The sequence below is a fragment of the Marmota flaviventris genome, chromosome 7 (genome assembly GCF_047511675.1).
Source record: "Marmota flaviventris isolate mMarFla1 chromosome 7, mMarFla1.hap1, whole genome shotgun sequence".
Classification (NCBI taxonomy): domain Eukaryota; kingdom Metazoa; phylum Chordata; class Mammalia; order Rodentia; family Sciuridae; genus Marmota; species Marmota flaviventris.
In genome coordinates this window covers 101,216,211-101,230,697 of record NC_092504.1, presented here as the reverse complement: position 1 = coordinate 101,230,697, position 14,487 = coordinate 101,216,211, and the positions used below count along the sequence as shown (strand labels likewise).

The 14,487-nt window shown below is 34.5% G+C and overlaps 1 protein-coding gene across 2 annotated transcripts in view; it reads left to right on the top strand.

Moving 5' to 3' along the window:
* Bmpr1b (bone morphogenetic protein receptor type 1B) overlaps positions 1-14,487 on the top strand; it is a 263,928-nt gene that overhangs the window by 239,440 nt on the left and 10,001 nt on the right. For both annotated transcript variants that reach the window (XM_027926643.2, XM_027926646.1), the window contains 4 exons: positions 1,397-1,493; positions 2,407-2,545; positions 9,917-10,109; positions 10,870-11,167. In XM_027926643.2, coding sequence (XP_027782444.1) covers positions 1,397-1,493; positions 2,407-2,545; positions 9,917-10,109; positions 10,870-11,167 — 727 coding nt within the window. The remainder of the gene's footprint in view (positions 1-1,396; positions 1,494-2,406; positions 2,546-9,916; positions 10,110-10,869; positions 11,168-14,487) is intronic.

Genomic DNA, 14,487 nt, shown 5'->3' with positions numbered 1-14,487 from the left:
TTACTATAGGATTGTATTTATTATAATAAAGAAGTATTAAAGCAAAATCTTTGAAATCTCCTAAATAAACAAGAGAAGACTGGCTAATTAGGATGTCCCTACATATAATAATATGTAGTCTTTAAATCATGTTTCAGAAAAAAAACAAACACTTGTTGTTTTGGAAAATGTTCACAATATTATAAATGAAAATAATCTATAATGCAATATATTATACCATTTTTGAATGATTTTGCTTATGAATTTTTTTATTCATTACAATGATACCAAGATGGCATGTACTTAACTGTTGGCTATAAATTCTCCTGTGTGGTAATGAGGTAGTGATTTTGTTTTTAACTTTAGTTAATTGATGCTTTTTAGTTTTTCTTCATATAACATATACTTTTTTAATGGAAAAAAAGTAACATTGGGTGGGATAAGAACTTCATCCAAAGAAATTGTTTGGGTGGCCATATTTGTAAAGATACACAGTTGGAAAATCTCCACTTGTAATAAAAGACAATAATAACTCTTCTCAAGGTAAATGTTGCCCTTAACAAAAACAGTACTTATTCTGTTACTGTATGAGTACAGTGCACATGGCTTTAAGTCATTTTGCTCAAAATATGGCCCAGCAACCACTGCATAAAAATTACCTGGGTGTGGTGGCTCACACCAGTAATCCCAATGACTTGGGAGGCTAAGGCAGGAGGATTGCAGGTTTGAGGCCAGCCTCAGCAACTTAGCAAGACTGTATCTCAAAATAAAAAAGGCTAGGATGTAGCTCAGTGGTAAAGTGCTCTTGCCTTCAATCCCCAGTACCAACCAGCCAACAAACAAACAAAAACCCATACACACACAGTCATAAATGTAAATAAGCATTTGTATTGAATGTCTTTCTGTCATTCTTACTCATACAAAGTTTGAGAAAACAAGCATTAAGTAAATATGGTTTGTCAAGAATGAGAGTTAAGACAAAGTGAATATATTTAATGTATTTTTATATTATAACTTCTATATTATATATATTTAATAATATATAATATCATTTAAAAGTTTCACATATTCTTTGGCAAGAACACATTCATTCTTTTATAGTGTGTTTCCATTTGTAAAAAATTGTATTCATGAAGGACATCCATTTGCTCTTGTCCTGTTCTCTCCATGGGTTTATCCTGTGCCAAGTCCGTTCCTTCCAGAGAGGAAATATGTGCTGTTGAAATGTGTCTACGTGAAGGATGATTGACATAAGTCAAACATGTAGTTTTGAGTGTCTATATATTTTTAATCAATTGTCATGCTAAAGTGTTTTCATATCTTGGATATATTGCTTAGCAAGTACTTTTGAGAAAAAGTTATTTCCTCATTTTAAGTAAAAATATTCTCCATATCATGACTCTCTTTTTAATTTCAGATTTTGTTGATGGATCTATACACCACAAGGCCTTACTTATATCTGTGACTGTCTGTAGTTTGCTATTGGTCCTTATCATTTTATTTTGTTACTTCAGGTAAGTTTCTAACATGTAGATATGGAATTTGGCATTCATAGTACCTTTCATAAACTAATATTCTACCATTTTTTTCTATTGATCTTCTTCATTGAAGCTTTCCTTGGTCTAATTGGATTTTAGACTTAAAATATTTGAAACTATTGACAAATATTTATCCTAATGAAGTTATAAATAGGTACCCAACTCATTTCTACTTCAGACATCAAAACTATTCTTATAAATATTTCATCTCTAAGGAAATCAGAGGGAAGTTCCAGGACTGATTACTGCTCAGGTTGATTCTAAGTAAAGCAAGGACTACGCTGAACTTTGAGTAGTTCAATTTATTCCATATTTCTTGAGCTAAAAATTTCCCATATAAAAGATTTTAAATATAATTTATAGATTAAATGTTAAAATAAAAAGTTGTTATAATAAAGTATGACAGCTACAAACTATTTGCAGTCACCTAAGAACTTATTTTCTAGTTTATGAAATATGAAAGATCTTTATACCCATGTCATTTGTCTTTTGAGCAATTTAATATTCATTTATGATACTCTGCAAATGTGTCAATGAATTGATTCAAATAAATTCATGTTCTAATTGAAAACATTATAATTAAAAGGAAAATAACTTAGGGAATAAATATTGAAACTATGTGGAAATATTAACAGAATATAGAAGTGCAGTTGAAAGAAGCAGAAAAATTGTAAATGGTTGACACTGTGTAAAAAACATGAAGTTTATTTTTAAAAAATCAGTCAAATTTAAGATTTGTATTTTAGAAACCTTAACTAAGGGCAACATTTGATCTTGTCTTGCATTTTTGTGATAAAATCAAACCTGCTGTGACTAGTGTTTATCTGCAATGCTTTATCTGTGTCAGTACATTTCAGTTTCTAAAATTATCCCAATCGTCTATCCTTAGGTATAAAAGACAAGAAACCAGACCTCGGTACAGCATTGGGCTGGAACAGGATGGAACTTACATTCCTCCTGGAGAATCCCTGAGAGACTTAATTGAGCAGTCTCAAAGCTCAGGAAGTGGATCAGGCCTCCCTCTGCTGGTATGAGAAGAACATATCTTGAAAGGAAATGTCTTGTGAAAGGAAATGTCAATAAATATAGGGTTTCATTTTACTGAAATAGATAGGACAGTGGAGAAGGAGAACGCTTTAGGCAGTCGATTGGACATCAGATTTCAGATGCAGGGCTTCCTGATAACATTTTGACATATTGAGGGTAAGGTGATTGTTTTTTAATGAAAGTGTATGGTTACAACCTAGACCCTCAGACATCTTTCTGATACAGAGCAGATTAGAAAACATTAAACGTGGGACCATCTTCCCTCTGTTTTCATTGAGGATAGCATTACAGCACTTTGGCCTGGCTATTGAAGGCAAAAGTATTACAACCAATTGGGATCTGAGCACTTCTACAAAGGAAGAAGGCTGCATTTCAGCCACAGAGTTCATGTTTCAAGTTGAGATCTTAGCTTTTCCATTCAGGAGAGGTTTAATTTTCCAATGGTGAGTACTGCCAGCCTGGACAAGCATATATATATATATATATATATATATATATATATATATATATATATACACATACCAAATTCCAGGCACTTGCTTTAATGAGAAAAATATTTGATTCTTTTATGAACCATGAAGAAAGATAGTTGGGATTCATGATATAAATAATTCTCCTGAGGAATGATCTGGTTCTGACTTTGGATATCTTATTTACCTTACTCATCTGATGGCCTTTGATTTACTACTATGAGTAATAATTTTGAGACCAGGCAGAAAATAACTTATGGAGCTCTTTCAGCCTTCTAAAATCTTTGATCCTGCTAGGTTCTTTCCCTGGATATGACATTATAATACCCAGTGCTGCTCCTGGGTCTTCTTTCTTGGCTTGATACCCATTGCACCTAAGCTCAGCCTGCCTGCCCACCCTCTCCTACCTCCCTTCCCTAACTGCATCCTGAACTCTAACTTCACCTTTGAGTAATTTCTTTCTTTCTTTTTTTTTTTTTAAGAAAATTCTCTTTAATGGTCCAAGTTCAAAGTGGAAATTCTGGTATACATTATTATTACCACAAACAGAAACAGCCTATACACAGATATACACAGATTCATGGCACGTTTCAGTTACAAAAGAGGTGGAAGAATTTTATTGACAGTTCTTTATGTAATTCAAAGTAAATAAAATTAAAATTTTGCAAGCCACTACAAATATTATTGCAATTGGTATTTTAATTATCATGCATTTACTATACTAGAAAGGAAAAAACCCACTTTTACCCACTATCCAAAAAAAGAATTAAATAATTTTTTAAATGACTGTTCTACTCAAAATGGAATAGGAATAAAATGGTAAAGTAAAAAAAAAAAAAAAACAACTCCATTTCAGGATGGGGTGGTAGGTCAGTATTAGAGTGCTTGCCTGGCATGTGTGAGGCACTGGGTTTGATCCTCAGCTCCACATTAAAAAAAATGAATAAAATAAAGGTATTGTGTTCATCTACCAAAAAAAAAATTAAAAAGCTATTACATTTGTGCCAGTATCATCTAAATTAAGAGTGCAGTATCTTTCAGACATATCACTAATAAAAACAAACTACAGATATTTGAAAAGTTCTACTATCATGAACAAAATACTTCATAGACATTTTTAACCTTTGAGCAATGAAAATATTTCTTTTGTCCTCTCACATAAAAGGAGGAAATCTGTTAATAAAATAACTAATATTTCTATGTATATAGTGCTTTCAAAACCACCACATCATTTTTATATATATATATATATATATATATATATATATATATCATAGTGATATATATGTGTATATATGCCATTGTTTTAATATATATACATATACATATATATCATAATGATATATGTGTGTATACGTCATTATTAACTGAAATTTACAGATAAGAAAGCTGAGACCAGTGATCAGACATTCAGAATTTGGTGGAGCTGAAACCTGAATTAAGAACTTCCAGCTCTACATTTCATATAATTTCTACTACACCCAAAGAGAAAGAACATTTTTATTTGTTAGTATTTTATATATGAAAAATCTCTGCATTTAAGGAAGATAAACATCATCTTGCCACCCATGTAAATTCTCCATATATAAAGCAATATATTTTTATTTTTCTTTGACCTGTACTTGAAATTTGTTTTTGTCAATAACTATCATTTTTTTTTTTAACACAATGACCTTTCTGTAATTACTTCTTGAAAACCAGGTATGTCCACATCTTTACAAATGTAAGCTCTTTATGGAACATTCCTCCAACTTATGGCCAAGGCCTACTTCACATTTTAACTCACAACTTATCAGTTACCCAAGAATGAGCCAATTTATTTTGACTTTTATCATAATATTTTCCTTTTAATACTAATATGGCTGCTTAAAATAAGGTTACAATTAATGTTAATGTATCTGTGTGTTTTGGTGACCTGGGTCCTGTTTGAAGGTGGAGATTATATTTTATTCACTTTGAATCTCCAGTAGAATGTCTGATTCATTAAGGGGCTGCTCAGTCATTTGTTTTAGAAAGCTTTCGGTTCCTACTTTGGCAGTCTATAAGGATACTGTTTCTATAATCAAGATACCAGAATAATGACATTTTCCTTATATCATACAATTATTAGGCATACAAATCCTCAAGCCACATTGCCTGGGTTGTCTAGACAATGGCCTTTACATATATTCCAATTTAATCTTCATTCTAATCCTGTGATGTAATAGAGCTAAGTGTCACTTAATGACAGGGACAGATTGTGAGGAATGCATCACTAGATGATATCATTGTATGAACATTACAGAGTGTTCTTATACAAACTAAGCAAGCTCTTCCATCAGTAATCAAATTCATTGTCTTATGGAATCATCATTACATATGCAGTCTGTCATTGACCAAAACCTTGATAAACAGCACATGAATGTACTAGAAATATATCCTTGCATTTCACATCAGGGGATACAACAGAAATAGGCCAACTAATTGGTGTGTGAAAAAGTAAGGATTTAAACTCAGAATGATGGGACCCAGTCAGGATTTGAACCTAAAATCTGTGCTTTTAACCTTTGGAAGATAGGAAGCAAATGTTCAATAAGTCAAAGAAATGCATTTGATAGGAGAAATAAGGAAGGAGGGTTCTATAAAATCCTGTCAGTAAAAAAAGAATAAACAAATAAAGTCTCAGCATTACAACTTTAATATCTGGTTTTAGGATTTGGTTTTTCAGATTAAAATATGCTGAAGTATATGGTCTTTTCTCCATATATTATTGTGTAAATGAATATCTCACCTTAGTATAGATTTGTTGTTTATCTCATTAATGGAAGAAAAATTCATGCCTTAACACATATGTGGACCTAATGTTTACCAGATGACTTTATATCCTTTAATTTGGGGTCCTCTCCTTTTTTTAACATAAAATATCTATTTCTTTCTTCCTTAAAGAGAAGGAATATCAGAGTTGTTGAAAGAATTAAGATAGTGTATGTTTCTGTTCTCTGTGTGTGATGCACATGTATTCACACACACACACACATCACAATTCCTGGCATATTATTTAACATACATATAGTATGTATTTAATACGTAATAACTTATTGATACTTATATTCTATTTTTTTGATTTTGTAAAGAGCACAAGGTAATTTTTCTAACTGAACATTAAAGCTCTTTAGGGAGGAGTCTTGTGAAAATCTTTCCCATACATATTATTAACACAGCCTTATTAAGTGAAGTATTTTAAGCCACATATTTGTTTGTAGAGGGGTGGTGTGTGTGTGTGTGTGTTTGTGTGTGTGTTGCTCATTTAGAGACACAGGAGAGAGTAGGCAACATTATTAACAGATACGTATTTTTGGCCGTCCATATGGTACATGGATTTAAACATTAGACACTATCAGATCATTAAGTAAGATGCTAATCCTGGAATAGTTATAGCTCTTTACAAATCCTTATACATTCACTTGTATCCAGTGCACATGAAATAATTCTTCTTTAGAATCACAGTTACTCTCATTTATATGTAAGATGAAATCAACTTGTAAACAGAAAAGGTTTCTCTTGGTTCACATTTTAGAGATTTCAGTCAGTTAGCCCTGTTACTTCAGGCTTGTGGTAGCACATCATGACAGGAGTGCCTGAACTGCCCATCTCATGGTCAGGAAGTAAAAGAGAGAAAAGAAGAGTCCATGCTCCACAATCCCCTCTGAAGGCACACTTCCAATGATCTCAGTTCCTCTCAGTAGGCCTCATCGGTTAAAAGTTTCCACCTCCTCCCAAGAGCACCAAATTGACCTTTGAGGGGCACTTAAGATCTAAACTACAGCAAGATATTTTATCTGTACACCCAACTTTCAAATATTGATGTCTACCAATATAATATAGAATGAAAATGTAAGTACAAAAAGACCAGAAATATTTGCTAAATCAAATAAAAACTCAAATTAGTTTTTATTTCAAGTTATATTTTCATGCCCTTAGATGTTATAATCCCAAAATATAAGTGCATTTTAAATTCCTGAATGTTAATTTATTATCTTGAAGATAAGTTGGTCCTAGTTTATCAGGCTTTGCCAATGCTGTCAGTACTTTCATTAAAGAAGATGTATTATCACTAGAAAAGAAGCAGATGCAGAACTGTTTATGTTAGGGAATATTCACAGATTTACATAAGCAATGTTTTGTAACATCTATAAATCGAGTACAATCTCTCTTTAATAGATGTGGCAAGTTTCCTGTCAAGTGAGTAATTAAACTGCTTATGTATTTGGCTCCCAGCTGCTCAGTGCTCTTGAAGCTCCTGTCAAACGGTTTGGGGATGGAGGTATACCAAAGGTTTCCTTGCATAACACATTTGGCTGCTAAATGGAGGGCGACTGCTTGTGTGTACATACTTGCTTGCTTATTTCCATTTGGCTTCATGGCTTTATAGTATATCAGTAATTCTCTTATTTTAAATTCTTTTAAAGAAACAGACTTTTCCCAAAAAGCTTTCAGTTTGTTATCAGTGCCAATAACGGTTTGGGGAATGAATAACATTACCTTTTGAATTGATAAAATACCTTATGAAAAAAAAAAAAAAAAACACCAAGAACTGATCCCTGTTGTAGACATCTGTGGTAGGTGGAATAATGCCTCCCCCCATTTCCATACCCTAATCCTTAGGATCTGTTATGATAAAAGACAAAGGGGAATTAAGGCTGCTGATCTGCTGAATGTGAGGTGAGGTTATTTGGATTATTTGGGCTGTTCATTGTTATTGTACAGAGTTAAAACTGCAAAAACAAAATGGAAAACTTAGGGTTTTACTCAATATAAAACATATCTGTACATGAGTACATTGTAGTTTTCTGATCAGATTTTACTAGAGTTCTTTGGATTCTTTATGAATGTTTTATAGATTATGTAAATTACCAGAGATGTTTAGGCCTTCCAGTTATGGAACCATTAATATCAGTTTTCTTAAAATATCCTTTTTGTAAGTATCGATTGGAGAAAAATTATGTGTACAGGGACATTTAACTTTGATTTCACTTTTATTTTCTTTTTCTTTGCTCTACTGCATTCTTTAAAATTCTTCGGAGCTGTCTTACAGCTTGTTAAATAACTTTCTCTTCAGCTCGTTAGTTTTCTCTCATTAACGTTTCTCTTTAATCTGCTGCTTTGCCTGTCCATTTTGCATTTTTAATTGTGACAATTAACTATTCTATTTCAAAAGTGTAATTTTCAATAATCTCTTCTTGTTTGCTTATTTTTCATTTGTTGTTCTGTTTCTTAAACACTTCATTTAGTTAGTTGGAATTCTGTATCTGAAAATTATAATAGGTTAGCTGACTGAGTTAAATTCATTTGCTGTGTTAATATGGACTCACAGTGGCTGTTTCCTTTTGTCTTTTGTTTTAAGGAATTCATTCTGTTGGATCTTCTCTCCCTTTTCCTCTTCTCCTCTTTTTTTTTTCCTGTTGTTCTCTTCCTCCCCACCACCTTGGAAGTTTTCTCTATTGTGAGTCCAACAGTGTATTACAGTCAAGTTATGTGATCACAAGAGTTTCTTCAAAATACTATGATCCCACCATGACTGTGGAGTGAAAAGTATTCGGCATTTGATTTCCTCTAGAGAGGATTTATGTTCATTTTTCGCCAAGAGCCATGACATGTGCCCCACCTAGATCAAATTTAGTACTGCTCCATGGTTTTAGCTTAATGCCGAAGTCCTAGAATTGCCCTGGCACATGACTAAATGGGTCAGGGTCACTCCAGGAGAACTGGGCTGGCACAAAATAATGACACACAGACAGAGAATTACCTTTTTCTTTGGGTTCCGTGATGGCCCCTCTGATCAGCTCCCACTAAGGAGGCAAGGCAGGCAAGAGAGAGAGGGAGCACACCTCAAACCCAGATGTTATTAATGGAGGGAGCGAATCTATGGAACAGTCTATCCAAAAAAGGGCAGAAGGGTAGGATTACAACAAGCAGATGGGTGTAATTCAACCCCATCAGGTAATGCCCATTCCTAGAGCTACACCTTTATTATCAGAGTAGAGGTAAAGTCCAGTTGCATTGCAGGGTGCAATACCACTCCAGTACTTCTCTACTGAGGACTTAAGTAAAGATGTGTGCATAGCTCCTGAACAAGGTGGCCCCCGACACTAGAGTTAAGTCCCCTTAGTTTTAAAAAATGTTTGAGGTCTTATACTTTGTATACAATCAGAGATATGAAAAATTGTTCTCCCTATGTGTAATAAGAATTGTGATGCATTATGCTGTCATATATAAATAAATAAAATAACCTTAAAAAAAATCAGTGTTTAGATTCTGGATCCCAGCACTGGTATTATTCTCTGCCAGACAGCAGTCTGGCTCTTCTGTATGTTTAATGTGTATTGTTCCTTGCTTTGGTCTCAGTTCCCTCCCTTCTTTCTATTCCTTTTTCTTTCTTCCCTTTTTTCTTCCTTTTTTTTCCTCATGTGCCCAACAGTATAATTTTGTTTCATCTTAATGTATCTGTGATTGTTATACGTTGGCAAGAGTTCCTTCAGAGAAGCCAGGAACCCAGTATAGTGGGGAAGTCAAAATATTCTGTTTTACCATTAGCTGCGAACCCATTCACTTTTTTTTCCTCTGTAAACATTACAATAAGAGGAATGAAATATTTAATAATTTGGAGGCAATATGTTGAGCATTCAGAATCCATAACCATCTCAAATAGGTTTAAAAGGGAATAGTATAAATTAATAAATAAATACAAATAACTCTTCTATATCTCATCTATATAAAGAGAAATCCTGACTACATATATTTTCATGCACTAATCGTTTCTTCTCTGGAAGAAAAAAAAAAAAAACATTAAACAAATCTGTAGTGCCATGAATACACTAACAAGAGTGTTTTGGGATTTCACAGGTCCAAAGGACTATAGCTAAGCAGATTCAGATGGTGAAACAGATTGGAAAAGGTCGCTATGGGGAAGTTTGGATGGGAAAGTGGCGTGGCGAAAAGGTAGCTGTGAAAGTGTTCTTCACCACAGAGGAAGCCAGCTGGTTCAGAGAGACAGAAATCTATCAGACAGTGTTGATGAGGCATGAAAACATTTTGGGTAAGTCTATACAGCGGTGCTCAGGGTTTTCTGCTTCCCTTGGTCTTTCCGGCAACATCTGCCTATGAAAGTCTGTGTACATTTTCTATGAAATGTATAGATGAGTAGAGCTTGTCTTCTTGGCATTGGCCCAAGACCACAGCTTCTAGTGGGAGGCCTCACAGGCGGAATGACCAAGACACTCCTGTGAATGGATGGCAGGCTGAACTTGGAATGCTCTCAAATGTTTTTCCTTCAGAAACTGGAGATACAAACGCAACACCAGAATTTCTTAGGATTTGAAGGAGCATGTATTTTTTTAAATGTCAAAAATTATGGGCATTTTATCTGCAGGGTTTATTTATGTCAAGAATTTATGATAAGAATTGATTGACTTTCTATTAGGCCAGACATGGTCTGTCTGCATCACGGAAGGGTGAATGCAAACTGATCAGTGCGGTGTGTATCTTAACTCAAGATTGGGTTTTGTAAACAATGTTGTTCATGTCACTTTAACATCATAAAGGAATTTAAATGTCATCTACTGATCAGAAAGGAGTCATGTTTTCGACGTAAACTTTTAATCATTCTTCATCTCTACAATTTCAAGTGTGTCTGATTGTTATTTGTAATTTAATACCACCACAGACATGATCGAAAAACTTAGTGAAATGCTAAAAACAACGACATCTCTGGATAAAGAATCATATTTGAGACTGTGAATTATTCTAAATTTTATTGAGAAAACACCTCCAATCTTTTTTGTCTCTTTTCGTTTTAGGGTTCATTGCTGCAGATATCAAAGGGACTGGGTCCTGGACCCAGCTATACCTCATCACAGACTATCATGAAAACGGTTCCCTTTATGATTACCTAAAGTCCACCACCCTAGACACTAAATCCATGTTGAAGTTAGCCTACTCTTCTGTCAGTGGCTTATGTCATTTACACACAGAAATCTTCAGTACTCAAGGCAAACCAGCGATTGCACACCGAGATCTGAAAAGTAAGAACATCCTGGTGAAGAAAAATGGAACTTGCTGCATAGCTGACCTGGGCCTGGCTGTTAAATTTATTAGGTTAGTATCAATGTGAACAAATATGCTTTTTATGATTGTTTTCTATCATTTTAAAAGATTATTCACTCTGTAGCTCAGTGTTTGTAGGATATTTAGTAGGTGAGGCATTTCGTTAATACCAGCTTTTCTTTGAGGGCAAAAATATCACTCCTCATTTCTGTGCTTATCAGGGACCCGGCTTAGAAACTGTTGATGTTAGATTTGCAACTGTTGTAAACCTCTCTTCTGTGGAAAAGAGGTAGCTAATGCCTGGGAATCTGTTGTCAGAATTCTGTGTAACATTTGTAAATAGGAAAAAGTTTAAGGAAAGAGCTATCAGTTATATAATGAGAAAGGCCCTGTTTTGTTTTGATTTTTAATTTTTTTAATGGAGAATAGGAAGATAACTTGCATGAGTGTTTAAGAAGAAATATTAGAAACTTATATAATACACCCAGTATTCAGCACTATTCTACTGTAGTTTAAACGATGAATATAACACTTGGGCACATAAACCGGGGTGTATTAACAGTGGTTTTCAGACCCCCTTTTGGCTGGTTGGTCTACACAATGTAGAGCAGATGGGCCCAATTGGGACTTTATTTTAAGTGGAAAGGCTCCTTTTTTTTTCCAGGATGATTTAATTAGAAATGGTTCCTCTGTTCTGAAAACAAAACAGCCAAGATGAGTTTGGGTACCACTGGCGCAGAAGAACCATCATATACCTACCTGCCTTTTTGAAAGCTCAGTTTAGATTCGAGGGAAAGCCATGGAATGATGAAAATTTTGGAAAATAAAATTCACAAGAAAGGACGGATGAGTTGGTATTTCCACCTGGAAGTAAAGGCTGCAGTGTGATTTAATAATGAACCCCAAACATAGAAGGTCTTTACCATTTAAACATGACAAATTAAAGTTCCTGATCTTTAAAAACAAAGGAAATGCTTCGGGCTATAGATTTAAGTTAGAAATATGAATCTCCTGCCAATAAAGATTATTACATCCCCTCTTCCTTCTGAGTTCTTTTTAATGACCTGTAGCCCTTTTCAAGTCACACACACACATGCACACACCATGGCATTCTTCACATTACTAACCTTTCCCTCCTTCTTCTGTTAAATTTCTCCATAGAGGTACAAAGGGTAATCTGCTTTCCCAGCCTAGTAATTTTTAATGTCATATAATGTGGCTTCTGTTTCATCCCCTCCTGACACTTCTTTAGTGAGACAACCATTTGTCTTTGTCACCAGGTGGCCGCATCCCCTTCCCATCCCACGGTCCATAGCACCCAAGCCTTTCCCCTCCTCCTCTTTTCATGACACTTTTTACTGCATGTTCCCTCTTCTCTCTCCCACTGGGTCTTCTTACCTGGTTTTTAAATACTTTCCACCTCTGTGATTTCTTGTTCTTTCTTCTAGTTCTTAGTTTTGCCAAACCATCCTAAACCTAGGATATCTAACATCTTCTTTTGTTCCCAAACTTTTTGTTTTTCTAACAAATGAATTCTGTCTTCATGAAATTCCCACTTGTCCCTGGCCAGCTTTGGGCCCTCGACACCAATTTTCTAGACTCAGGAGTCAAGCATTTTGCAGTTATTTCCTCTTTGTCTTTCCACTATTCAATCTTTTATGCATGCTTGGAGTATAATTTTGGACATTATTTTCTTGGAGTATAATTTTGGACATTATCATAATTTCACAGTTTCCTGTGGCTTTGGGTTAATACGTAAAGTCCCTTGGTTACAGTGGCCTCTCTTTCTTTACTGATTCTGGACTATTGGTGAGTCCTGTTCATAGCACACTATTTACTTTTGCTGTCTTTGTTCTGAACCCTTTATATGTTCATATCCCAAGTTTATTTTTTTTTTAAATGCTTTTATTATCTGAATACTCATATCCCCTCCTCCATCAGAACTACTGCTGGTCTTCAGTTTCTTCCTTAGAGATATCTTCTGTTGCTATTCTCATACAAGTCTTATTTTTAGTTCATCTTCTTGTATACCTCCAGGGTGACCCTGCACCTGTTATGATACTTCTCACTCTGCTTTATAGTGATCGTTGACTATTTATCTGTCCCTCCCAATAGAGAGTAATCCCTTTGAAGAAAGATAACATATATTTTTTCAAATTTCTATCCAAGTACCTTCCATTATAAGGTGTTGCTTATAATTTTTATTTAATAGATAAATGAGTGATTCCATATGGACCACAGAATGAAGAAGAAACAAACACCTTTCTCTAGCTCCAGAGATCGTATACATTATGCATTAAATCCACCTTCCTGGTTTTATATTCTACAGACTCCAATTTATATACTTTTACAGAACTGAGTTGCTTGCAGTTTCTCCTTATAATTCCCCATGCTTACTACTGCCTGGTATTTGGTTACACATTCCCTGGCTTGAAATGACTCTGCTTCTCCATGTACTTTAATCTCAGAGGTGCCTCTAAGCTACTTTATTCACCCCCAGTTAGAAATAATGATGTTATCTTCTGTCCTCCTGTAGTAATTTCCTGGCCCTTGTCTGCCTGGTATTATAATTATTTTGTTACATGCCTCATCTCTCCCACTAGTCATTGGGCATCTTGAGAGCAGGATCTATGCCAAAATTTATTAATGTTTTTCCCATTTAATATGGTATAACACGTTACCCATTATTGTAAGTATTGTTATTTTGTTTTAAATCAATAAATGTAGGCAATAGCAAATTAACTGATACCTAATCTTCAAACAAACAGAGTATCTATTATGTTTCTGAAACTTAGTTTTGCTTAACATAAGGGGAATGAACTGAATGGTCTCTCAAATTTTATGTGGACCTTGATTGTAGGAAGTGGAGGGGAACTACTTTAAGGGACAATTCAGAGATTTATTTGGCATTTAGTGGCTAGTTCATCAAGGGAGCAGAGAGATGTGGCCCTGACTCAGATGTTACACAGATTCATATAGCTAAAGATTAGCGGGGCTCATTCACATTTCTAAACCTCAGTTTCTTCTTCCATTAATTGGAGCTTACATTTGATCATTTCAAAGGTCCTGTTCATATTATTTCCTACATCTCAAAGTTTGCACCTCCAGTTTGTGGCCTAAATTTTAAGCCTTTCTTTATATGTCCCTTTGGTTTCTATTGGGTTTTTTTTTTTTTTTTTACTTTTATATTTTGTGTATGTGTACATGTACAGATATTTAGAACATTTTATTGCAAATAGAGTCATAGCAAATCCAGCGCTGAATTTTCAGACTTCATATGCGAACTTCCTATGAAAACAATCTATATTCCAGTGTCTCCGTTATGGCAAGTGGTCTCTTAGTTTCTTCAATCATTTCTGGAGGTTCCCAGG